This window comes from Amphiprion ocellaris, chromosome 7 (assembly GCF_022539595.1).
Source record: "Amphiprion ocellaris isolate individual 3 ecotype Okinawa chromosome 7, ASM2253959v1, whole genome shotgun sequence".
NCBI classification, from domain to species: Eukaryota; Metazoa; Chordata; class Actinopteri; family Pomacentridae; genus Amphiprion; species Amphiprion ocellaris.
The window spans coordinates 18158260-18186208 of record NC_072772.1 but is presented as its reverse complement, the minus strand read 5'-3'; the positions used below and the strand labels follow the sequence as shown (position 1 = coordinate 18186208).

General features: G+C 41.6%; 2 protein-coding genes across 3 annotated transcripts; one reads left to right on the top strand and one right to left on the bottom strand.

Moving 5' to 3' along the window:
- Positions 1 to 54: 54 nt before the first annotated feature.
- slc5a2 (solute carrier family 5 member 2) lies at positions 55 to 13291 on the top strand. Of its 2 annotated transcripts, none has more exons than XM_023266382.3 (15): positions 55 to 552; positions 677 to 748; positions 4976 to 5080; positions 5241 to 5300; positions 5389 to 5493; positions 5581 to 5686; positions 6334 to 6414; positions 7044 to 7273; positions 8315 to 8450; positions 8819 to 8926; positions 9030 to 9180; positions 9959 to 10127; positions 10217 to 10432; positions 10959 to 11094; positions 11176 to 13291. In XM_023266382.3, the coding sequence occupies exons 1-15, from the start codon at positions 454 to 456 to the stop codon at positions 11385 to 11387; spliced, it is 1986 nt and encodes a 661-aa protein (XP_023122150.2). In that variant the 5' UTR covers positions 55 to 453; the 3' UTR covers positions 11388 to 13291. The 2 variants fall into 2 exon arrangements, with proteins under 2 accessions (XP_023122150.2, XP_035802384.2); XM_035946491.2 differs by having other exon boundaries at positions 11167 to 13291.
- Positions 13292 to 13685: 394 nt separating this feature from the next.
- On the bottom strand, positions 13686 to 25175 carry fbxo46 (F-box protein 46). Its single transcript, XM_023266383.3, has 3 exons — positions 24779 to 25175; positions 17498 to 18129; positions 13686 to 17390 (listed from the first exon to the last, which is right to left on the bottom strand). Exons 2-3 carry the CDS (start codon positions 17990 to 17992, stop codon positions 15549 to 15551), a joined length of 2337 nt encoding a protein of 778 aa, XP_023122151.2. The 5' UTR covers positions 17993 to 18129; positions 24779 to 25175; the 3' UTR covers positions 13686 to 15548.
- Positions 25176 to 27949: the final 2774 nt, after the last annotated feature.

Sequence of the window (27949 nt, the reverse complement as noted above, 5' to 3'; positions counted from 1 at the left end):
AAAAGAGCATTTTTTTTGTCTTAAATGATTATTCAGTGAAACATTTAGTCTATAAAACACGGTTACTAGTAACATTTTCTACTTCGAGACCATAGAGACTAATTGTTTGGCCATAAAAGTCAGCATTCCTGCATGTAAAATGTTGAAAATCCACTTGAACTGTGTGAGTAGAAGGTTGTTTTTCATGGTTTGGTGTTAATAATTACTCTAATAAATAAACTGCTGATTCTGCCCATTGTCACAGCGGGACAAAGTTCTCACTTGTACCGTCCACCTCAACTCTACTGCTCAGTGGTGCTCCTTTACTCGCATCGATTGGCGAATTTGCAAATAGCACCAAGCTATTTTACCAAAATAACTGCTACAGGTGAAGTGAACCTCGGTTTCCTTGTATGTACAGCTAATTAAATCAAGCTTCAGGTCAAACTAAGTGTGTTCAGGTTAAGTGGAGCAATGGAGAGTCTCTCATCAGACAAGGTGACCATCAACAACCCAGCAGACATTGTCATCATTATTGGATATTTCATCGTGGTTATTAGTGTTGGCATTTGGGTAAGTGTACCTGAGAGAGTCTATAATTATCAGGACTAATATATTACACCACTATCACATTTTAAGCAGAAAAATGTCATACTGTATTTGAGAGTAACAGAATATCTCTGTGTCTGTGTTCCAGTCCATGTTTCGGACCAAACGTGAGACAGTTGGAGGATATTTCCTGGCAGGACGCTCCATGACCTGGTGGCCGGTGAGTTCACAACAGAACTACACCAATAAAGATGCAGTGTAGTCTGATACTAGCTTGTTAGCATGAGTTAATTTGTTGGCTGAGAATAACAAGAAGCTACAGAAATGCTCAATGTGCACCACCAGTCAAAAGTTTGGACACACCTTCTCATTCAATGGTTTTAATCTATTTGTATTATTTTCTACATAGAAAGTAGATTAATACTGAAGATTAACACTTTTTTGTTTACAACATAATTCTGTATGTATTCTTTTATAGTTTTGATGTCTTCAGTATTAATCTACAATGTAAAAAATAATTTAATAAAAACCACTGAATGAGAAGACACGTCCGAATTTTTGGCTGGTAGTGTATTGTATGTTGGAGGTCATTTAGAAACTGTGTTGCCACATACTTACATACATTGTCCACTAGAGGTGGAGCTGACAAGTTCACTTTTCAACTGTAACATCCGTTCACTGATTAGCGATACATTCTTTAACCTGCAGAGGGCTGGAGCCTTTCCCAGCTGACGGTCCATCACAGGGCTCAACTGTAGTATGTCCTGCTTTAAAAAACTACTCTTTAAAATGCTAATTTGAGGAAACCTTAGCAAAACACAGGCATTCAAATGAAAGTTCCCTGTGTCCATTTCAGACATGAATCCAATCTAAAGAGCTGATATTATGCTTTTTTTTTGTATATTTCTCCCTTCCATTTAGTCTGTCATAGCTTTTCGTACATGTTAAATATCTGCAAACTGACAAAGTACAAGTCCACACCAGAGTTATTCTCTCCCACAGACAGCACTGGTCCTACCTGCCTGAAACACCTGTTTGAAGTCCAGGCCTTTCCTCCATTATTTATTTACATCACCACAGAACACATTTGCATAACACCTGCTGAGCAGCTAGTTTAGCACGCGCTCAAACTAAGAGTTAACAGCTGGCTAGCAATTTCCTATTATTTCCTCACTTTTTCACAATTCTGCTGGGGATATGCCTTCTTAGCTACACACATAGATCTGGGGTTACACTCATAACCAACATTACCTGATTTAGTCAGGCCTGCTGACCAATCAGAGCAGACTGGAGTTATTAGGTGGGGGGTCTTAAAGAGACAGGAGCTAGAATGTTTCCGACAGTGGGAAAGAGACGCTGCAGCAAAGTACAGTATGAAAAAATATTTTTGAACATTTAAGCATTTAAACATACCCAAAATATAAAATTAAAAACTGTAAATGTGCATTATATGGGCTCTTTTACCTGAAACAATTTGGAAGCTTCAGCCATCCAAATCCAAAAAACCTGCACTGCAGCTCAGTAAGGAATCATTGTCATCATTGTCAGTCATTGTCCATGGATACACAGAGTCTGTAACTTTAAAACATATGTGCTTTAATTTGTTAAACTGTAAAGTAGGGGTGTCAAACTTATTTTCGTTCAGGGGCCTCATTCAGCCCAATTTCATCTCAAGTGGGCCAAACCAGTAAAATCACAGTATAATGACCTATAAATAACAACAATTCCAATTTTTTCCTTTGTTTTAGTGCAAAAAGGTACATTCCGAAAATGTTCACATTTAAGGAACTATCTTTTTGCAAAACATCATAAACAGCCTGAAATTTCTTTAGAAAAATAAATGCAATTTCAAATACATTATGCCTCAGTTTGCCATTTACACATTACAAGTTCAAGATTACAGTGTGTCTACAAAACAAAACATTTAGTGTCTGGAACTGAACAATATTTTACTTTATAATCAAAATGACAAAAGTCAGACCAAAAAAAAGACAAAAACAAGACAAAATATTACAAAAATGAGACACAAAGCGACAAAAAATGGACAAACGACACAAGTGAGACAAAAAAGACACAAAACGGCAAAAACAAGATCAAAATGAACAAAGCGGAACACAAAAACAAGAAACAAAATGACATAAACATGAGACAAAGTCAGATAAAAAAAGACAAAAACTCTCAAAAACAGGACAAAATACTACAAAAGCAATGCACAAAATGACAAAAGAACAATGAGCAATTTAGTATTTTATTTTATGATCAAAACAACTTGTCAAGGTGTAGAAATTATTTTAAAATTACGGTTTTAATTTTTGCACTTTACGAAGTTGGCCTGATTGGACCCTCTGGCGGGCCACTTTTGGCCCTCGGGCCACATGTTTGACACCCCTGCTGTAGAATGAAGTGATTTTGTCTCCCATCAGTCACAGCAGGACTATGTTAGGAAGGGATGTTGACCTGTGAGTAGGACTTGAGGGGATCCATCAGCAGAAGTTAAATATATGTATTTATAATTGTGTTTTCACCAGTGTATATTTTGCTACAGTGAATTGTTGTGTTTAATGAACCCTTTATATCTAATAGTAGGTCCTCTTTCATGGAGCTTCCTTTGCTACACAATCATTTTTACACAGTATCCCAGAACTAACAAACTGGCAGTGGCTGTAGAAAGAGGCTTCCATGTGTTTATTGAAATAAGGGTGCTGTAGGTTCTCTACACACAAAGGGAGGAGTGAGGGAGCTGCCTTCAATCTGCAACTTCATCACTAGATGTCACTAAATCTTTCACACTGCACCTTTAATAGGCAGCATACACAGAAGGCACTATTACAGCAAGCAAAATCTGTTTTAGTGTTCAGATCAGCACCTGGCTATTGACCCTTTCAGCCCTTTCCACCCTGGAGGTCGCTGCACCAGGACCAGGCCATATCTGTTTAAAAAAGAAAAACCCTCAGCATTTTTTGAAGGTTTTTGAAGGAGAGTGACAGATTCACTTAAGATGCTGCATCATACCACTGTGACTAAAATGGATGTAGCATTCATTGTTTCATTTCTGTGGAATCAGATTTGGAAGAGCTGCAATTTAAAAATTTAGAGCAAGTTCAAATTTTAGTCAAATCACTGTTATTTAAATAGTACATTTAAAACAGCAGATGTTGACCCAAAGTGCTTTTTAGCAGAGAAATGAGATTAATTTTTTGAGCTGGTTTAAAAACAGATGTTAAATTATTATTACACCTATTTACTTTCTAATTAATAGTTTTAATTAGCACAAAGTAAAACTTTCCATTTTTGCCCAAGTTTCATATGGTGATGGTGACAAGGAGATTTTTTTCTATTTAAAAATTCTCCGGAGTGTTTCTAATCTACAGGACCCAGGGTTGTTTATTTTGGCCTTGCAATGTTGCAGCTGTTATAGAACTAATTTGGGGATGTTTTTTTGGGTGGAAATTATTAAAAATTATCTAGAGCTTAAGGGTTAATGTTTACTGCTCCACCAAGGAACGTGGCGGAGTTATGTGACGATCGGCGTACGTTTGTCTGTCTGGTTGCAACATTACTCAACAACAGATTTGGATGAAATTTTGAGGCAAGATCAGAAATGACACAAGGATCAACTGATCAGATTTTGGCAGTGATGCGGCTTATAGTCTGGATCCACAGATTTGTTAAAGATTTCTGTATCATTGCGAGATAGCAGCACAGTGTCACTGTAACTATGACAACAAGTAAACACTACATCAGCTGCCTGCTGATGATCACAGGATTACGATCCTACTACAAATCCACCACTGTGGACTTATTGGGACTTACCGGTATCCATCCTAAATGATACGAGGAACAATTGATTAAATTCTGGGAGTGTTTCTCAGTCCCATCAATTCCTGCTGCCATATTTAGTTCACGTGATTCAGTATCTGTACATAACGTACACATGCATAACACACACCTGTGCTCAGTGCAAGGTCATTTTGTTTGTGGTTACATCTATATTAAATGACCACATTCTGTGTTGCCGTGATTTCTGATCAGCAGTAACTAATAAACAAATGCTGCATTTCTAATAAACAAATGCTGCATTTCTTTAAAAAAAAAAAAAAAAAATGCTGCATTTCTGACAATACCATATGGGCGAATGAACAACCTTGGTGGAGTACTGCGCTTTTCTTGTTTCTTGTGATGGAAGGAAGGATGTAGAGTTAACATTATATTCAAATATCATTTGCTTCCTTTCAGGTCCTATAAGCAACTAAATCTTGTGGTTGATTCCAGAAAAAGTAGCTGTATATTATATGCCTCAATTATACAGTTCATATGGAATTTTGTTGGGTCAATATGTTTCTCTAATTTCTCTCTTTTGTGTATTTCTGTTGGTTGGTTAATTGTCATTGCACCCTTGTAAAAGGATATGATGTTTCTTCCTTGCATTCCTGCGCTCTTTTTGCAGGTCGGTGCGTCTCTGTTTGCCAGCAACATCGGCAGTGGTCACTTTGTGGGTTTGGCAGGTACTGGGGCAGCCAGTGGCATCGCTGTAGGGGGGTTTGAGTGGAATGTAAGTCACACTGTTTTATCACATCTCTGCACCAGACTTTTATTATACAACACAATCAGCACTTTAGTGATAAATACTGTGGTTATTACTGTGGTCTTTCACTGACTGGAAGATGTCTGAGTGTGTCATATATTATTGTGTGTTGTTGATATAATGTCAGGCTCTGTTCATCGTGCTGCTGCTGGGCTGGCTGTTTGTACCTGTCTACCTCACGGCGGGGGTAAGAAGTTCAAACTGTATGATCCTTTCAGTCTACTGTAAAGTTCAGAAAGTCTATCTTTCACTAATGAGACAATGTGTTGTGTTAGGTGATCACGATGCCACAGTACCTGAAGAAGAGGTTTGGAGGGACCAGAATCAGCCTCTACCTGTCCGTTATCTCTCTGTTTCTGTACATTTTCACCAAGATCTCAGTGAGTCATCCTGTCAGTGCACACATGGTCAGGAAATCTGTCCATATTGTAGGTATTTCTGTCTTCATTACCTCTGTTTCTCTCCAGGTGGACATGTTTTCAGGAGCTGTGTTTATCCAGCAGGCCTTAGGGTGGAACATATACGTGGCCGTCATCGCGCTCCTGCTAATAACAGCCTTGTACACTGTTACAGGTGTGTTTTGTAAATGTGTGTATGTATGCAGTGAATCTAGGCTGGAACTTGGAAACTACAGAGAAGGTTTAAAGAACAGCATTTTGGGAACTGTAGGAGTCAGTAGAGTTTTAGTAGCTTTAAACTGGATTTTTGTCTTGGTTTGTTAAGATGTTCCACCTCTCATCCAAGAGTCCTAACAGATGGTGGGGCAGTCTCAGGTATGTTTTCTCACTTCCAAATCACAACAGTCATGGCCTGTAATTGGCCCAAGACAGTACTGAAGGTGTGAATGGCAGTGAAACTACCTGGGGAGGCGTGTTATAAGTAGGGCTGTGTACATGAACTATGTGATTTGGGGTGAGGATAAATACCTGGAACTCCCCACCAATATATTAGAACTGAGGAAGCCTCTTTGATGAGCGGTGAAACATCTTCAAGAACTGAAAAGAAGTCTGTTATTTTCAACTGAAGCACTTAGGAATCTCATAGCTTGGATGACTGAGCATCTGCTGTGACTTACTTGAGTGATGATTAAATGATTTTCAGGCTCTCTGGATATCTGGACTTCTGCTTCTTCGATTCTAGCTATTTGAAAAAAAATCAAAATCAAAACATTATTAAGGCCTGATTTGATGTTGTGTATTTGAAGATGTGTGTGTTCCCAGGTGGCCTGGCTGCTCTGATGTACACTGACACAGTTCAGACCTTTGTCATTATCGCCGGCGCCTTTGTCCTCACTGGTTTCTGTAAGTACAAACTTTAAAGAGTTGCATTTAACTCTAATTATGTTTTGCACATCACAACACACAGTTTGTGTTTTTGACTTCAATCCCTTCAGGCTTGTGTCTGTGCCTCACCGAGCTGCTTCACAACAGGAAACAGGTTAACCAGGGTCTGTAAACATTAATTTCACTGCAGAGGTGTACAGTATGCTGACACTGCAGAGGTGCAAAAGTCTGCATCTACTGCCAACAACAAACACCCCCAACAACCTCATTGATTTTTCTATATAAAGGTCAATATACAGTATATCAGAGTGTAATCCAGTCCAAGAAGGAAGCAGAGCAGATAAAAATGGGAGAGAAACCAGCCTTCTGAACCTCCTGCTTTGTGAACCGGCGATGCATTGAACAGTGAGTGCTGACTCAGCAGCTGACTCATCTCTTCAGTTAGGATGATATGAGACAACAAGAGAGCTCCGGTCTATTAAGATGGATACAGTGCAAATACAAAACATCTATCTGTCCACAAAAGAGTCCTGTTTTACACTCAGGAAGTACCGGTGTTAATTTACTGTAGACACCACTAAGGTCGAGCAGCAAGTCTGTGTTGTTTAAATGATAAGAATCTCTGTCTGCCTCCTCCTCACCTCCAGCCTTTGCAGAAGTAGGAGGCTACAGTGCTCTGGTAGCCAAATATAGCTCTGCTGTGCCACGTAACGTCACCTCCCTGGACCCCCAGCGCTACAACATCTCTTCCAAATGCTACTTCCCCAGACAGGACGCCTTCAGTCTGCTGAGGGACCCGACCACAGGGGACCTGCCCTGGCCTGGGGTGCTGTTTGGGATCGCTATAGTGGGAGGCTGGTACTGGTGTACAGACCAGGTGAACCTCCTACTCATCTAGCTCTGTCGCTTGAAGCCATGGGTTACTACTAGAATGGTGTTGGTGCTGGAGGTGACAGCTCCCAGAATTGTAGTGGAAGTCCGACGTGTACAGGGTGAAGAGAAAGTTCTCAAAATGTCAGCACCTCCAATCTGGGCATTCCTTATCTGCTTGCTACTTGCTGCCTAAAGCAACAACATTGATGTCGTCTGAAAGCACATTACACAGATGTATTCAATATTTACTTACATCTTGGAGTTCTGATAAACAGAGAAAACCTCCTTAAATCTTCCTCCCTGCTTGCTCTTCCTTCTCACTTTCTTCTCACTTTCTTCCTCAGCTTCCACTTTTGCACTTTTTCCCACATTCGCACCATGTCCTGATCATCCTCTGTCTGCTTGGCACACTATCTTAGTCTCACCATCATGTATAGAACAACATAAACATTTCGTTTAATTGCCATCGACCATTTTATATGAAATGATGTATTTCTGACTTTGAACATCACTTAAGGAAGAGCAGTGTTTAGTGTTGTTGACAGACACAAGGAAATCTGTCTCCTTCAAAATGACTGACAGAGAGCCTCCACCCTGTCAGCATAAAATGAATAAAAAATAAGACTGTACAATGTAAATATTAGTTTCTCAATTTTGCTAAGACATTTCAAACTTTATATCTTTTGTCTCAGCTGCTCTGTTTACATAGTTAAGGTACTCTGCCTTTATAAGACAGTATCTATCACTGTCTTACTGGAGCTACTGCAGGTCACATAATTGCCATTTCCTTTACATTAATCCTCTTAAATCCAGCTGAAGAAGTGAACCTGATAACCTGGTGCAACTTTCCCTTCCTGTAACAAGCAAGAGGAAGGCTTAAGAACTAAAGGGCTCCAGCCAAAAGACGCAGATTTATCAAATCTACTGCTCCTCAGTCAGCAACTGCTGCAACCTTTAGGTGCTCAATGAGGAACTGTAGCCAAACTTCCTACAAGCTTCAGCTCAGCTCTTTTACTCTCTATGTCCATCTGGTGTATTTTTACAGGTGATCGTCCAGCGGTGTCTTGCAGCTCGTAGTCTCACCCATGTGAAGGCCGGCTGCATCATGTGTGGCTACCTCAAACTGCTGCCGATGTTCCTCATGGTGTTCCCCGGCATGATCAGCAGAGTGCTCTACCCAGGTCTGTCCCTTACACTCTCATTGTCAAACTCCATTCAAACAAGGCTGGAAAAACAAGAGGAACATCTCAGAGAATCATACAGACCTGTGCAGATACATTCTCCTGAGACTACTTGTTTTTTTCTAGACAAAACTCTGTCACGTATAAAGCCCAAGATTATGATTTTGTTATGCAAATCTCTTAATTAGTGTCTGTTTTGTAAGTGAGAAACGTTAGGGTGAACGGATTAAAGCTGAGTGCTTGTTGTTTTTCATCACGGATTAGAGAAGGAGACCAAGAAAGCAGAACTTATTTGAAAGTGTGAGTTACTGTAGATATGCAACAGAAGGTTGTCTGTACAGTGTGTGTGTTTTTCCATCGTCCTGCAGATGAGGTTGGCTGTGTGGTCCCTGAGGACTGTAAGAGGGTGTGTGGGACGGAGGTGGGCTGCTCCAACATCGCTTATCCTAAACTGGTGGTGTCAATCATGCCCAATGGTACGGACACATTTTGGCTACGCTGAAAAAAAAAAGAGGAAAGAGCAGTTTTACCTTACACATGTCCTGCTACATTTCCCTGTTCCTCCATCTCTCTGTGCAGGGTTGCGAGGTCTGATGTTAGCTGTGATGCTAGCTGCTCTCATGTCCTCTCTGGCCTCCATCTTTAACAGCAGCAGCACCCTGTTCACCATGGACATCTGGACTCGCATCAGACCGCAGGCCACAGAACGCGAGCTCATCATTGTAGGCAGGTAAACAGGCAACGTCATAGGAAACAAATGTAACCTCAAACTTCTGAGCATTCATTTTTAAAATCTGTTTTAAAAAATTACACTGTAGTGTTGATATACATGAGAAGAAGCAAACCTGTATATAGCCTGTTCTTGTGGCTGCTTCCTCTTGAAGTTTCATCATCATGTCATGGTGTTTCTCCGTGCACACAATTCACACTGCTTCTGATGTGTCCTTTCAGGTTAAATATGGCAATAAAATGCCCTTAAAATGTACTCTCTCCAGTGGAAAATCAAGAGTTTTACCTTGCTGACGTGTCAAAGTGGTGTGTTTTATAAGCTGGAATAAGCAGTCGCACCATGACTGAGTATTTCCACCTTAAAACTACAGTGTATCGATGGTTTCAAAAACACAGATTCTGACTTTTGGAGTTTCATATGTCACAAACCTAAGGAACCAATCGCATCAGGTTGCAGGGCGGGACTTAATGCATCATTACTATCATACTTTAGAATTCTATTATGGTTCGAACATTTAACACAGAATTACTCCAATATTACAGCTTGAACTTGACATTGTGTACCACAGAGTAGTTTCACTGTGTTTGAGCAGAGTTTTAGGTGGGCTGATGTGCTGAGATGATGGGTGGAGATAGAGACAGGACTTCATAGATCTACACATTCTAGAGGAGGCAGTGATGTTACTTCTCATTTTAAGACATTAAACTAAGCATTCTTCTATAGGAATGTATGATATTTTGAATTGATAAGTAGGTTCTTCTTTTTCTGTCCTCTTTAGAGTCTGGGTTCTGTGTATTGTAGCTGTCAGTATCTGCTGGATCCCAGTAGTCCAGGCAGCCCAGAGCGGTCAGCTGTTTGATTACATCCAGTCAGTCTCCAGCTATCTGGCTCCCCCTATCGCCTCCGTCTTCCTCCTGGCTGTGTTTGTGAAGAGGGTCAATGAAGCGGTGAGACAGCCTCTGCCTGCGTGGATATCATGATACAAAATCACAATGATGAAATATAATAGGTACATAATATTGGACCTCTCCTCCAGGGAGCTTTCTGGGGCCTGATAGGTGGTCTGGTGATGGGTCTGTGTCGGATGTTGCCTGAGTTCTGGTTCGGTACCGGCAGCTGTATTTTCCCCTCCTACTGCCCTTTCCTGGTGTGTGGCATCCATTACCTCCACTTTGCCATCATACTCTTCTTCTGTACGTCGGTGTTGGTGCTGCTGGTCAGCTACTGCACCGAGCCCATAGAGGATCAACATGTAAGTGATACATATGTATATATATATATATATATATATTTATTTATTATTATTTGTTATTTTACCAGGTAAGATCAGTTGAGAACAACTTCTCATTTACAGTGATGACCTGGCAAGAGGCCCTAGCAGGAAGAAAGATAACAAATAAACAATACATGTACAAAATGCACAAGTGTTTAAAGAGAGATTAAAAACACCTTAAATTAATGCTAGCAATTCAATGAAAACAGTCAGCATGTGCAGTGGTCAGCTAGGATCTGCTGCAGCTTCTGCTTAAACATGTAAGGTGATGGAAACGATGACAGTTTCAGAGATTTTTGGAGGGAATTCCAATCGATTGCTGCAGCAAATTGAAAGGAATTCCGGCCAAAGACAGTGCGAACCTTGGGGACAGAGAGTGTTATGAAATCACTGGACCTCAGGTGGTAGTTATTGTTATTGTCATTATTCTGCAGCTTAGTAGAAGAATTACAAAGAGAGTCCCTTTTAGCGAATTAACAAACTAAGTAGTCTGTTTTCCTTTCAGCTCCATCGCCTGGTGTTCAGCCTTCGTCACTCCAAAGAGGAGAGGAAAGATCTGGACTGGGAGCAGGAGGAACCAGGGAGGAGAGCGAGGAGAGAGGCTGATGAGAGGCTGAGGGAGAATCACAGCAGTGATGCAGGTAAACAAGAAAGGAGATGACAGCTACAAAGACAAACAGAACAAACCCTCACCCTGAGTACTAACTCTTCAGCCTTTACAGTGGCTGACCAGGAAGAAAAATCTGGGATCTGTCGCCTGATCGGTCGTTTCTGTGGTCGGGGCAACAAGTCTGAGGCCCACGAGCAAGAAGCTCCTGAGGCACCGGAGCAGATGCCTGACATCAGTGAGGACCCCGTGTGGCAGTACGCTGTGGATTCTAACGCGATCGTCATGATGGCTGTAGCAGTTTTTATGTGGGGATACTTTGCTTGATGAAGTCCTCTAGTTCTTCCTAACTCAAGGTGGAATTAAAAGTGGTATCTTGATGTAATAAAATCACTTGAAAGGAGACATGACAAATGAATTGGATAAAAAAAAATGTAAACAAATGTCCCTAATATCAAAGTTCCATTAAATTTTCTGTGTCATTATGGAAAATCAAGTATTATCTCTCAAAATATTCACTAATTTGCATCCATTTCCGGAACAGCAATCTGGACATTCGACAAAGCCAGCTTCAGAATTCTCATTTCAGTTTGGTGAGATATTAGAATAAAGGTTTTTACTGAGGAGAGTTTGGATGCCTTTTTATCACTCCATGAATCAGAAAATACTGTCAGAAGAAAAGTCCATTGCTTCCATTTTTCTTAAAGAAATAGAACATTCTATAAATCCAGCTATGACTAATATATAAACAAACTCCTCTGTACAAACCTTCATTTGTACATTTGGTGAATGTAAGCGTTTCTGGCTTTGAGTTTAAGAAAAAAATAACAGTCTGACAAGATATTCATTATTATCTAATATTAACATTCTTATTTAAAAGCAATGCATTTTAAAAACATCTCTAATAGATATCACTGGGAGACTTCCAAAGTTGATTTCTTACATGAATACAAATCATTTTTGTGTCACATGTTCTACAATTTTATGGTAAAATATGCAAATGAGACACACTGCAGATGGGACACTGAGATGAATATGGAAATACAACAGGAAAAGTGGGAAGAAGCATAAAGTGGGGAAACATCTAGCAACCAATTTAAATACATAGAGGGAATTTGAATGGAAGGATAATTTTTTTTTTTCTTCTAAGATCAGCGATAGTGGTCAAGATGGGCCCAACTCAATCAAATGAATGTTGGAAAAACTGAGTTACACAAAGAGGAAACCATAGAAACTTATTTTGCTCCAAGATATTTTGCTGGTAAGACAGGTTTGTGGGACTTCATCACAATTAAGTGGTTTAAACTTGACCCCTCAGCATCCAATATCTGGACTAAGAGGGTATAGGATATATACTGGCTGGTATAAATAATGTGAGATTCTGAAAAGATGTTTATATTCAAAGGTAGAGCCCTGCACCCTAATACAGTGAAATAATCTGAATTACTTCACACATTCTGAATCATAGTTTGATTTCATTCTGTCTTAGTGCATATTCACACATTCCCATCATTAGTTAGTTTAAATTAAATTTTAATATGCAGCTTATTTTTATGTGACAATTAATACGAAGCAGTATTACTTTAAGTCACCCATAAACCCTGTAGATGCAGCTGGAAAAATGCACAGAGCAGCAGGCGAAGCTGTGAATATGACTGCATAAGTTGTTCAAGCTGAGGTAAAAACTAAGCTTAAATATACATGACTGCATATTCAGTATTACCTCATTAATTATGCACTAAATTGCACAAAAATTGTCCTAGTAACATAGTGTAGGAAAATAAAACACCCATATGTGTATTTTAGACATTTCATAGAAGCATAATATCCTAAATTTATTCAAATTGGCTGGTGCCTGAATATAACAGTCTTTTTTGCCTGTAGTGTCTCATCCTCTGTCTAAATACAAGCGTTGCCATCTGTTGGCAATGATTCGTCACTGCACTAATAATGATAGACCTCTCCACAATTCAAAGTAGTTCAAAGTTGGCAGTCAGTCATTTAAATACACTGCCCAGTCTCACAGGAGGTTATTCTCCTTCAGTACAAGACCTAGTCATAGAGAGTGTGTGTAATTCAGAGTCTAATCAAAGTTTTATCCGTTTAAAATGCCATTACTGTATATGGTTACATGTTGATTCAATCAAATGTCCATCTTAAAAGGTGTGAGAAGACGAAGTTCTTCTTTGTGTTCTAAATGTTAACTCAATAAAAACTTTAAGTAGCCCTGAGATTTGTTTTCAAAGCTTTTTGTGACTTCCTTCAAAAAGTTTTGCTCCTCAGAAATCAATGAAAGGTTGAGTGGAGTCACTTAGACTACTCACCTACACTCAGTTCATCACTGTAAGAACTACACAGCAGAGTATCAGACACCTATTAACACCTGTTCTACTGTTCCTGAGTCAGTGCAGCGTTTGGTTTAGATTACAGGTTCAAGTATTTAATCAGGTGTTAGATTACTACAGATTGCCATGATTGTAACTTGTATGATAGTAAAACGTGTTCTTTGCTGTTCTGTCCCAAACCATACAGTCATTTAAGCAATTACTTACACACAACTTTGAAGTCAGCATTAGTTGCATGTCATGTTTGTACTGATCACACACCACACGAGCCACGTAGAGATTCAGATTTCCAGTTTTAATCATCACTTGTTTTTATTTAAGCAGATATTTACCATTAGCATTTTACACATCTGGAACCTACAGAGGTCTCCCAAGACTACCCAACCATCTTCCCATCTCCATGCAGAGTTTCAGCATCATTCATCACATCAGTTCTTCATTGTCCAGTCTGTCAGCTTGCAGGGGTCTGGGAGTGTAAAAGCAAGGGAGAGGGGGAGGAGAGGGAGAAAGAGGATCTTTTTTTCTTCTTCTTCCAAGAATGAAGAGTCAGAGCCATCACCAGGCACTGTTCATCTTACACTCCCACAATAAGAGTTTTGGGTGGATCCAGTAGAGCTGTATGGAGTCTGTCGAGCATCTGAAATTTAGCCGCTTACAGGGTCCTGTGCAACTCCCAATACTCTTGATCATCTGTGAGGTATCCGACGCCTCAGACTCCTGCAGGGTGGGTAAGAGGTAGGGGGCGTTTAAGGCTGGAAGCTGGTGTAGAGAGTTTCTGCGGTCTGTGGTAGTTGGTTTCACCCGCTTCAAAGCATGAATGACGGCTTTGGCAAACGCTGCCCTCTGCCGAACCGGAGGACGGAGGGGTGGAGGAGAGGAAGAGAGCTAGGGGCTAAAACAAAGACGGAGTATTTAAAAAATACATCTTTGCAGGTTGAGTAGGTTGACAGACTGATACAGGGAGAACACAGTCCTCAAGAATAAAAGCAAAAACAGCAAACACTCTCTGACACACACCCCAATAAAACAGCCAAACAAAAAAACAAAACAAAAAACAAAATGGCAAACAAGCAAGTCAATCAAACCATACAAAGTGACATCAGGCCTTTCCAAAGTGACATCAAGTTTCTCTTTTAAATCCCATTCAATCCCCCTGATCTTAATCAAGTCCTTCTCCCATCATTCTCTGTAAACCAGTGGCTCCTCTTTATGGCTGGTCAGCAAGGTTAGGGTCCACTCTGAAACAATGACAAGGGTCTCATATCTCAACAGGTCTCAGTGAGACTGAGTATGCAGAGACTTGCCTGTCATTAACCAAAGGTATGGCTATTTCAGAATTAACATCAGTGACACAGGCAATGATTTCAGCAGCATTATCAGGGGACTGATCAACATAGTACAACATTACAGCACATTCAGAAAAATAGAAAGTCATGGTGCAGGACAGGTACAAATGGCAATCTTGTACAACGGAAAATCAAGTTTGCTTAATACAATCACATTTCTATAGCAACGCTGAACATTCCACCACTGAAAAGTTTTACATTTGTTGGACTCAGTACAGCTCATTCCTTGAAGCACCATTGTACAGCTAACATGGAAGTTTGTGACACAACACAGAACAGAGAACAAGTATTGGGAATAGTAAGCAGGCTCTAGGGCATTACATTTCTATGCGTCACTTTATGAATGCTAATCTCAATAAAATACACTGCAAAGTTTTCACATGAATTACCTAACAACAATGTGCAGAGTTAGACAGAAACCCAAATGATTAAGAGGCAGAAAAAGGGCTGACTGACAGCAGCAGGAGGGGACCCCAACCCTGGTATGCAAACTTTTAAAAGTAGCCACTCTGGAGCACAGCGGGGGAGATAGGGATTCTGGAGGGCTTGGGAAAAAAAAAAAAGGCAAGGAGAGTGACACACCTCTCTTCCTTCTTTACCTCTCAACCTCCCTCCACTGAGGACAAATATGAGACAGGAGTGTTGGAGCAAATAAAAAACAAAACAGTCCTGGAGTGCTGATTCCTCCACGTACTACTCTCTGTTCCCGTTTGTCCTCTGATCAAAGAGGAGAGGGAGAAAGAAGGAGGTACACACAATGAGATGAGAGTTGGTTTGTGAGGTGTGCTCTTGCCTCTCTACCTGGCCTCCTCCCTCCTTTCCTCCCTCTTTGTGCGGATGGGTTGAGAGCCATCAGCAGGCTGCTGGACCCAGTTGTTATCATGGAGCCCAACACGGCATCCTGGTGTGTCCTTGTCTGTACGCCGGCAGCACATCCAGTAGGAACGTCCATAAGGCAGGTCATGGTGGTAAGGTTTGGGGTGCCAACGGCACAAAGAAACGTCCCCGCGCTCATACTGTCGCTTACACTGCTTGCAGGGGTCATCCCTGTACAGAGGGTCTTGATTCCAGCGTGAATCCACTGCCCGCACCCCATATGTCTCGATCAACACCTTGAAGTAGTGGCAGGTGCACTTGAGAGCTGCCAGGGAGCGTGTTGGCAGGTAGCTGAAGATGTTGACCATGATGTGGTCGGGGAGCAGTAGCATGTACTGACGTGGTTCGAGGAGTCGCTGAATCTGAAAGCGGATCTCCAGGAAGTCATGGGACACGTGGCGGTAGAGGCGACACAGTGAAGGGTCTGAACAGTCTTCGCCAACGCTAGGAGAGTCTGGTCGTGTTACCCGCTCCCCTGAGCCCACTGCCACCCCTGACCCAGGACTGTTATTGTTGGCACAGTCCAAAGAGCACATTCCTGACCCACTGCCAGTGCTCGTTCCTTTAACATCCTCCTCTGGGCCCCGAGGGGGCTGAAGGAAAAAGAGCTGTCCAGGAGGGGGATCATCTGATGAAGGGTCAGTAGAGCTTCCTACGCCTCCACCACCCCCTCCCCCACTAGGCATCGCGAAACACACCGTCTCCTCCTGCACATTCTCTGTACTGTCCTTGCCATAAAACACACATTGGTCCACAGCACCTGTCACCACCACCTCCACATGGAAACCAGTCACTCTCTCCCTTCCCACACCCACGGCTTTCTTCTCCCCAGTGGAGAGCTCCTGGGTTGGGTCTGGGCTGCCACAGGCCGGCCTGTCTGGGTGATGAAGGTCTCCATCTGTTTTGGGGGCTGCAGTTGTGGCAGCAAGCAGCAGACTACTAGGGTCTCTTGATGAAGGACTGACGAGCTGGTAGAGGTCACAGGTGATTTTCTCTTTGGCCCTGGCCGCTGCCTGGTTGCTTCCACCACCACAGCTCATAAACATACAGCGGGACCTGCTGGCTGGCTCCAACTGAGACCGCGGATCCAGATTTGACACTCGGAAAGCAATCCGAACCTCACCGTGACTGTGACTGGGGGGTGGAGGGGGTGTTACAGTGCCAGACTCGCCTCCTCGCCTACACTCACTTTCTCTGTCTCGATTAGAACAGTCTACTCCAGAACCAGTGCCCAGATGGAGCCGATTCTCCAGGTTCTGGGACTCAAAGTGTGCGATGGCCTGGGCTACCCTGCATGACTCCTGCTGCTCCTCCAGCTCCTGGTCTGTCTGGATGGGAGACGATGATTCCTCTGCCTCTTCGGAAGGCTGACCATTTGAACTATCTGACACAAACACCATAGGAGAGGGGTCTGACACTGTGCCCCGGAGTAGGGTGTGCTGGTGGGGGGTAAGGCCCTGACTGTGAGTGGTGGTGGTGGTGGTGGTGGACTGGTGGTGGTGGTGTTGGCTCCCATGAACAGCCACAATCCCCTGAAGGGCCATGGCTGTCCTCTGCTCAACCAAGGCAACCATCTCTGCCACAGAAAGCAGGTCTGTTTCATTCACTCCTCCTAGTTGTGGCTCATCAGGACTCGGAGGTGCAACAGAGGAGTCATGGCTGAGGGGTGACTCTGAGGCTTGGGAGCGAGCTGGAGGGTCGTAGGATGAGCATCGTCTCCGTCTTTTGGCTTTACTACAGTCAGTTGCCCAGTTACCTTTAACCTGCGGAGAAGAAAACCTTTTTAATTTTCAGAAATGGTCAAATCCAACTAAAATCTCTAAAAACATTTTTTTAAATCACCGCTGCCCTTTTAGTTTCAGCTCTTTACCTTCATGGCGCTGGGTCTGGGCTGGCCAGCTCCACTGAACTGGTGAGCAACAAAGAAGGCAATCTTCTCCTTGGTGTTTCCTGGCTTAATAACATACCAGGTGTCTAACAGCACGCGGCCATCTTCCATCTGGGACCCGGAGGAGGGTGGTGAAGGAGGGGCTGGAGGGGGTTGAGGGGCTTGGCTCTGTGTCAGAGAGCTGGAGTCAAGCTCAGGTTCAGGTGGAGTGTTCTCTGAACCCACATCCTCCTCTTCTCCATTCTCTTCCTGTACCCCCACTATCATCCCTACATCTTCGCTTCCATCCGCCGTCCTTCTGGCACCTGGAGACGGCTCGGCTTTACAGAGGGAGGGGGACCCTGCCCCGCCGCCACCGCCTCCACCTCCACCTCCACCGCTGCCCCCCGAGCCTGGGCTCCTAGCCTTGTTCTGGGAGTAGGTGCCGAAGGGGCGTGGGCACCACAGCCGGATGTGGGAGAAGGTGTCTCGGTCCATCAGGAGGCGGACCACCGTGGCATATCGGCATCTATACTGGCCAGCAAACACCGAGAGCTCTCATCGTCGGCTCCTTGTCCCAGTGCCGACTCGATGGGCACGATCACCGAGCTCACAGAGAACTCTGGGCATTCAACCTGCATCAGCAGAAAAGAGATGAGAGGAAAGGGTGGAGTGCAGGCAGGGGGGAGGGAATGAGAGAAAAGAGAAACAACAGTATGACATGACAGTTTAATAAATGAAGACAGAGTTCATATCTCTAGAGCAGCAACGTTTGCAAGTGCCAGGATCAATTCAGATAATCAATTACCAGTTGGGGCTGTATTGAACAGTCGCCTCAAGGTATTTAGACGGGCTGTTCGCATTCCACACCAGCAGCCCAGCCAGCAGACGGGAGAGAACAGAACTATCATCATACTACTATCGAAACTAATCACAAGCGGCCTGCCTCCTACTTTGGCCAAACTCAATTAGCACACTCAATTACATTTTCTGCTGTGTACCAAGATCATCTGCCCTGCTTTGGAGCCTCTGAATCAAATTAAAGGGATTCCATTTCAGGTTTGGGATCTGTGGCCTGCAGATGAAAGGGATGAAAGATGGAACACAAAAGCACCAAATGGACTCTCCTCTCTCTCTCCCTCTGCTCCTCTCTGCATCTCAGAGTGCTTCAAAGAGGACTTGCTTAATAGGAGGCAACACGGGGAGGAGCAAGCAGGCATATGCTGGACCTATTTTTAGCAAACAGCGTGAGGGGGTGGGGTAGTAGTGAAGCTGCTGTTGCTGTCCTCACTGTCCTCACCCCTTTCTCCCTGCCAAAGAGCCTATGCTACAGGCTAAGGGGGGAAAGCCTTTAGAATCACCCAGCATGCTTTGCTTCTGTAGCTCTGCCAGCTGTAGTGACTGCCAGAAACGTGCCGGCACGCTTACGAAGAGGAACAAGTAGCAATCGAGCAAAACACTTGGCTCACTGCTGATCTGAAAGTTTCCTCTGCATCTGAGAACAGCTTGAACCCACGATTACACCTCATTTTTCAGTCCCGAGCTGCTCATTTTAAGGTTACCCTTTATACATTAGAATTGCTTTTTGAGATTAAAGTACACAGGGCATTTCTGATTCAAATCAATTTGTGACTCAACAGTACAAATTTACCACCTAACATGCTACAGTTTAAGAGCACTGTACATCAGTATTACAGTTTCAAAAAAGCCCCCCAAAAATGTATCACTGACCAAAAAAATAAAATAGTATGATCAGCTTCATCAACAACACCACGTCCCCCACCGCGTCTTCCTAGCGACACATCCACCAGTCTGCTCCACGGGCTGACAGACTTGATGGGGTGTACATCAAGGCTGGTGGGGGTCCCCATCCAGTGATATCTGGTCCTAGCTAGCCGCTCAAAAACCTACCCCTCAGTGCTATGCAGCGACATTGTCTTAGTCCTTCTCTGCACACTTTTGAGTAAACAAAGGTTACAGAACACTTGATGTTTAGTCAGTTTACATCAAAGTTGATGTTACTTGTTTTCTATATTTAATGTGTGTCAAGGTGAGATTCTCCCTTTATCCTTAACTGTTTTTATTTGTGTGTGAATATGTGTCTTTTTCATTCTTAACATTTAAAAAATTACCTGTGTGCCTCGATAAAGTGGTTACATACAAAGTAAGACGGTTGAAAATTTAAAACAAAACAAAAACCTTTTCTTTATAATTCATTATTAAAACTAGGTCATTAAAAGTGATTAGGAACTACTGTTAGACTGAAGTGAAACATTTTATCGTCATACATTTTTCAAATATGTCACCTAGTTCTAATACCTAGTATAACCACATACATGAATACACAAGAACTGACAGGACACTGCAGCCTTAAAGTAGTTTGATATAAACTATGCTTATTGGCACGATACACTTTGGTATATTTTGTTCATATAAGCATCACACCATGTTGACAAGCGCATAGTCTTGACACCTGATCATGTGAAAAGGTTGTGTTCTCTGAACTATTTTATTAGATGTTAGTTAATTGTTACCCGTCTACATTATATGGAACGCAGAGCAAAATGTATCGACATCAAGAACTGGTGTCTGAGATAAACCTTTTGTTGATATGTCTAGTACCTTTGCAATATACTGTAAATGACAACAACAATTCGGACTAATCTTTTTATGTGTGATGTGTGTCTTCATATCTCTAGGTCTAGATATACAGTCAGATAAAGTGAGAGTCAAAAAGCAGCGTCATGCATTTGCTATTAACTTGTAGAGTTGAACCGCAGTGTGTGTCGGTCACCAAGTCTGGTTAGTTTGTGCTGGAGTTCATGGAGCCACTATCCAGGTGCTGCACCGTGCTCTTACAGTTGAGTTTAGCCATTTTTTGTTCTGTTGTGATTCATGATTCTTCTGTGGATTGATTGTTTCATGGCAGAGACTCAACAGCATAGCCTGCAGTGAAACAGACTAAAATAAAACTAAGTTCAGCAGCAATGCTACTGTTACACACATTCCCAGGTGTCAAAACAAGTCAGCACAAAGAAAATTGGTAGCCATAAAAGGACTGTTATCCAGCTTGCTATGGAATAATGCCAACGCAGGTTCACACAGGCTATATTTTAGTGGACAATACAAGCTAGAAATGCAGCGCTTGAAAATCCCACAGTGATTCACATGACAAATTTAGAGCTCTTCAAACAGTGTTGTTGCATAACATATTTGATCAAAGATCTTATGTAGCAAATGATTGATATATGTGTTTAAGACCAGTCTCTCTGTTTTGCTTGCACAGTAGCCTGCTTTCCATTTAAACCACCGGACTCCTTCAATCCACACACTTTAAATTGGGTCATTTGTTGTACTTCTCGGTCTAACACACTGAATGGGTGGCGCTTTGTACATTTGGACTAATGGAATGGCTGAGAGAGGTGCAAAAAGCAAACACCGCCCACACAGTGTGGTGAACCAATTCAAATGCTTCCTCTATAATCACGCAGCAACAACCCAGCTAAGAGCAGGCAGATTATGCTGTTGTGTAAAAAAAAAAAAAAAAAAAAAAAAAAAAAAAAGCTTGTGAACCCTTTTTACTGGTCTTCCTCTCTGTGACCCCTTATGACTCACTCGCTCTCTTTTTAACCACTTTTATTCTCCACCTCCTTTCCGTCTACTCCTCTTTTCTTCTTCTTTTTGTCATTGCATCATGTAATCCATCTCTCATACCAGATTGGATAATATTATAAGAGCAGCCAGAGGAGAGACCGCCTGCCCACTGCAGCACTCTGGCATGAAGGCACACACATACATAATCAACCACCTTAAACTCCACACCAGAATTATTAGCTCTTACCTTCGTGTAAATTTAGAACAGTTTGAGAAAGAAAGGTCCTATCCACACCAGTGAAGATTACTCTCAAAAACCTGTCTACATGTAAAAATAAAAAGCTTGTAATACCGTTCTTTGGATTTTCCTCCATCTATATTGAAACTAGAAAAAAAGTCTTCTTCCTCCTCCTCTTTTGTGTGTTGGCATTGGCCTGCAACAAAATTGTGCAGTGCAGCCAAAAGCTGGCAAGAAGTCAGTGGGACACTCAGAGCCAGGTTGCTCCTGTTGGTTTCAGCAGGTTAAAAACCATTCTGTCACTTACTGATCTCTAACTGACTGACTTACGGTATTTTGTGTTTTATTAAACTTGAACAGACAATTCCACTGATATTACAAAGCTTGCTGTCTGTTGAAAAATGATTGAATAAGTGTACAGCAGTGCACCAATGCCACTAAAAAACCAAAGCAAACAGCTATTTCTGGGCTGCTTTGCTGAGATTGTTGAGATCAATTCACTGCTTCAATCTGGAGATGTCGTCTTACAACATAAACGTATATAAAAATCAATGACACTTTTATTGTGCCACGAGCTGCCCTTCAAAATGAGCGATCACAGAATTACACTGGCAACAGTGGCTTCTTAAAATTACTGCTACACAGCACGCAAGCTTATCTGAGCAGGGAGATATCCTCATTTTGGGAAGAGCTTTGGTTTGTTTGTCTTCCAAAAGCCCAGTTTTTGATTGTGAAAAAGGTAGGGGTAATGTGGCCTTAGATGCCAATTAACTGAGTTTGTTGAGGGTTGTTTGTTTGTTTAGAAATCTACGGACTCATTCTTCTGATGGTACACTCCTTTTCAAAACAAACTACAAACCATTACAAACAATGCCACCAGCTGACAGCTGCTGTGACTGTTCATCTCTTGAGTTTAAGTCGATACAAAAACTAAAACCAAAAAACACTGAACACAATCTAGGAATTTCCGATGCCTATGAAAGATGTGTTTCTGACAGACTTAGCATGCTCTGCTTGCTCCAGTATCTCACATCCAGACACACTCGGACAGTCATCTCTCACTCCATTTTCAGTACTCCGCATCACTTCCACCAGTCACTATAAGTTAGTACAGATGTATATTTACATTTTTCCTCTTCATTTGAAACAGTCCTTGCAAATAATGGCTTGGGTTTGGTTTTAAGCTTTCTGCAACAACCTAATCCTTCAAATCCTGTCCCAAGCGCAGTGGCAGCAAGTGACACCACAGCAACACTGCAGTGCCCTGGACTGTATCATTAGGTACCAAAGTTGTCAAAAGAGAATGATTACTTTCTGTATGTATCAATTAACATTTAACTATTTTCACACAGAAAACTAAGCAGCTGGCCACAAGTAAGACATGTTAATCAGTATGACATTAGCTACTGAACCACATTGGGTAAAGTTGCTACATAAGCTCTTATAACACAAGGCATATAGAGTAGGTGGAATGATACCACTGATTAGTCTGTATAAAATCAAAGAAGATAACAGAACAGCAATTCAGCTATTTTATCTAAATCTATGTACAGTATGTCAATAATACAGTGCATCATTTCTTCTCTGTTTGGCAGGTTCTGGTTACGTTTTTCTTTTTTTAAATTGTACTATTGCGAAACACGTCAAAAGACACAAATGGCTTACTCACTGTACTGTCAGAGTCAAATGCCTGTGGATTACTGCTGCAGTCAAAATGTGATAATCCACACAATACTCACTGCACAGCTGCAAACAACACATAGAAATACTAACAAGGTTCTGGCAGGTTCACTAATTACTATCTTACTGTTTGCATAGTGAGAGATTGACAGGTTTGTATCATTACTTTAAAACTGAATTTTCGGCAGACAGGATAATTTCCCTATACAAATCAAGAGCAGTTTGGCATGCACTCTCACCAGCATAATAGTTTCACTAGGGTAGGTGCAAGCAGTTAAGAATAATGTGTGCTGAATCCCCATTAAATGCTAATTTAAGGTTTAACAAGTTGGTTTAGGAAATGGTGCACTAGTTTCAAAGATTGTGACTTAAAAGTCTGTGCTGTTTTCGTTTGACTATCAGCTTATATGGCTGAGGCAACACTTGCACAAGAAAAAGTAAACCTGATAAACACTAAACAGTGCATCTCTAACTCGCCCCCTTCATACAATCCTCCAGCTCTCTTGCAGCCTTTTTCACAGCAGTTCAGCCAGACGGCCAAAAGCTGACGAATGACAGTACTGAAGCATGCCAAAAAGTCTTAGCTCAATCTCGCTCTCTGCATGAGCGCCTGTCAAGACAATGCAACAGACGTGGAGCCAGCAGGCCAGCTTTGCTGCAAACTGCCAACAGAACAATAGAGCTGAGTGCATTACTCCAGCAGTCTGCCTAGGAACATTACATGAGAGTGGCCTTTCTGTCAGGACACCTGGGAAGAGAGGCTGACTGGCCTGCAGGGCTTGCTCCGTGTTTGTGTGCGTGTGAGCGTCTGGATGTTTGTGCTGTAACATCATCACAACTTAGACTCTGATGAAAGCTTTGATACTACAGTCACAAAGGCCACTGTGTCAACACACTGCATTATCCTATTGAACATCTGAAAGGAGGCCAAACCATGCATTGTCAACAATATCACTTCAAACAGCACTCCATGTAAGTGGGCACCAGAAACCCGATAACACCTAATATTTTTATAGCAATGATGACGTGCAATTTTATGTTTTGCTATTGTCAGAAAAACAGTTTTACTGTAGACTTGATCAGATGGCAGGAATTATTTGTCTATATGTCCTAACAACAACTGAGTTGGACTAAACACCATTTGAGTTTGATTATTTTCATATGCAATACAAAAGTCCCCCATAATACGATAACAGTCTTTCAATGTCCAGTTTTAACTGTGATTTAAATGTCTTGGTTGAAAACAAAGGCCTAGAGGTCACTTAACCATTACTTTTCCTGGTCGTGTTCAAGATAACCTTATAACCTGCAAAACTAGCTGAAAAAACGCCAACCGCCTAAGTGACAACCAACAAGTGGGACGTAACAAAATCATCATGAATGACAGCAAAAAACCCAGCTGTTACATTTTTAATGCCACTATCACATTAAAACGTCTTTCACCAGCCACTAGCTAGTTACCCAACTAGCAAACAGTTAGCTCACGTAGCATCGTAGTAACGTAAAATGTCCAGTGCCTTGTTGGACAAGTAGTGTGTTTATAATCCATTAATATTCAACATCAAGTAGTCCAAACCAAGTATGGTTGTAGAAACTTTAACACTCGATCTGGTTTATTAATGAGTAGTTACGCAGAGTAAACAGATCCGTCATCAGCTAACAAGCTTGCTAACTGGATAGCACAACTTACCTGCATAATAACATCACAGCGCTTGCTAGCAAGCTAAGATAAAAAAAATACCTCAACCTTGAATAATAACTAGCCCACATACCTTAACGGTGTGAATCTCCACAGACAACCTTCGTGATTTTCGATGACAAGAGTTTCCTCGCTGTATTTCGCTCTAAACAAACCAGTCTGTCTGGTGAAATGCAGGTGACACGAGTTAACTATCCGTGTCCACGTAGCTAAGCTAGCTCACGTCGACATTAGCCAACAGCTACTTTCTATTATCAACCTTGTCTTAGTGGCGGCTGCTGTCGAGGCTTGTGTGGCTGTCACTTCCTTGAACACAGCCGGGTTGACTGTGCGCCTTGTTAGGACTATCAGCAGTCGCTCTCCCACTATCTATTTAGAAGTGACACAGGCTTTTACGGTATGTTCTCGGGGATACCAAAATAATCAGTGTCAGAACGGCAGGAGGAGGAAGGCCATCTTGTTGACAAGCAGCTGCATAAGGCCCGCAGCCAATAGCAGAGCAGAGTCGGTGGTGTGCCCATATATGGCGTCTGCACAGCTCCCTCCCCCTGCTGCTCCCCACACCGGCTGCACCGTACCGAGTGTCGGACAGCAGCCAGAGGTCACTGTGTCACAGACAGGTGAGGAGACCTACCGCTCTCACACCGCAGCACAGGAGTTTGTCAAGTCCCTCAAATTTATATTGTACATTTCAACTGAATCAAAGTGCTTCCCAGTGGAAAATTAATTATGTTGCTCCTAAAAGTTTAAATATTGAGGTTAAAACTCTAATATCAATTTTAAGGCTAAGACTCTACAGTATTATTAGTTATGGAGATTAATCTAAGTAATATAAATTTTAAGGCTAAGATGCTGCAGCATTATTAGTTATGGAGATTAACCTAACTAATATAAATATTAAGGCCAAGACCCTGCAGTGTTATTAGTTATGGAGATTACCCTCACTAATTTAGAACCAAAGCTACGACTCTCCAAAAATATCCATGAAACTCAGCAAATCCAAGGATTCTCTGTGAGGAAACTTTGCTTGTGTATTTCTTTTTTAGTTTTATTTTACTCACTGTGGATGATTATCCTTTGTGTATTTCATAAACCACTGTCCACTTTATAAATACACCTCTGAATGTAATACAATCCAGCAAGTCAGCTCTGCCATTAATTCTACTGTTCAAAAGCGTTTGTGTGTTTGTGATTTAATTTTTTTTGTCAGCACCTTCCATATTTTTGGATACATAGTATTAAAACTGTGTCATATTTTCATCTTCTTGTTTATTTTGTCTTCTGTTAAAGCCTCCTGCTATTATATAACACATTGTAGTATCCCTAATTCAGCTCAGCTGCTGAAATTCACAATGTTGTACCAAGTTTGCTCTGTTTTTACATTCAGTTTTCACACTACGCCCTTTCGTGCTGCAATGACCCAGTTTGCCAACAGGGATCATTAAAGTTTTATTTTATCTTCCAAAAAAGTGTAGGTGCTTTTGAGTAAATTAAACACACAAGGATCTTCTAACCTCAGCTGTTATTCCCGCATGTCTTTACACTGCATTCATCTCCCTACACATTAAATTTAGTCTTCAGATGGGGTGGAGAAATACAGAATGTGCACCAAGTGGTCAGTATGTTTTGCAGGTTTGCATTTCAGACAGCCTGGAGAAAAGCTAAAGCTCCGAGCAGCACCATGTCAGAGGGCCAGATACAGCTGCACTGTGTGTGCATGTGTCAATCTGTCCTGCAAACAGTATTTCTCAAGTCATCTCAAGTATTTCTACACATCAGTACAGGTGGACTGTAGGATCCAGGCACAGTTTTAGCCAATCAAGTGCAAACAGCTCAGAGGAGCATCCAGGTGAGTCACAACATTGTGGCTCTTTGACAACTCCTGTGCGGATGATCCTTTGGGTCAAAAGTCCAGCAGAAGTGGCAGCAGCAGGAAGGCAACATATTGGTTGCTGTTTACTTTTAATATTTCTTATATATTGCCTTGTTGTAAATACTTTTTGGGTTAGTTGACAACCTGTCGGGGGATTTTTACTGCTGCAAGTCAATCTTGGTCTCTAGTAACAGGAGTGGCTGAAGTGGAAGTTCACTTGTTGACTTGATGTGATGTGATTTAAGTTTCTGGGTTTGGCACTGATGGTGGTTTGTATGTTGTGTCTGGGGGCGGGGAATCATAATGGGGCAAAGTACAATTATATGATTGAAAAAATCTGTTCTATTTTCAATACTCATGCTAATATTATCTAATTTGAATTAAATCATATTGTGACTCTGTAGTTATATTTTTAAAATGATGGAATGTGGTCTCATGTTAAAGCAACTATTCTTACAATATAATGGAAGATATACTGGAATGTAACCATAAATAATCATTCATTATTCACAGTCCATTACCAACAACAGCTTTGTTACATTACTGTGCAGTGATTGGGTTTTGTTTAACAATAGCTTAATTTTACCACTTAATTATATACGTTCTGATCAGTGAATCTCACAGCTTGGAAATAATGGCAGTTAATTACTCTGGAATCAGTCTTTGCTGCAGTCATTGCTCTTTTTAGCAAGTTATTTCCACTGTTCAACAATTCACACTCAGACCATAGGCAAATATTTCACTATTTGTAATTTAACTTTAGCAGTCAACTAAGTAACAGCAGCAAGACCAAGGAGCTGATTGTGGACTACCGCAAGAAGCAGTGTGTGTATATATATATATATATATATATATATATATATATATATATATATATATATATATATATATATATATATATATATATATATATATATATATATATATATATATATATATGTTTTACTTGTGTGTTTTTATTCTTATTATTCTTATTGTTTCTGTTTGGAACAGGTGCACAATGCATTTCACTGCGCATTATACTATGTATAATTGTGTTTGTGATAAATAAAGATCTTGAATCTTGAGTATATTGTGAGACGAACAAATCTGGTTTATATAAAATATCTGTGTGGATTGTAAGTCATCCAGGGCATGTTCATCACATTAAATCCTTCAGTAGAAGGCAACTGGGCCTCTCTTTTTGGTTCTTGAAGACCTTTCATTCCCATACAAGAGACTACCTCAGTTCTAACTGACTCGTGGGGAGTTCCAGGTATTTGTTTAAGGCCACCTATTGGTTCTTTGAGAGCAGCAATGTTTACATCCTGGACAGAGAAGAAAGATGGTTTAAGCTCTCTTAAACCATCTGTGATGGACTGACTGGAATTA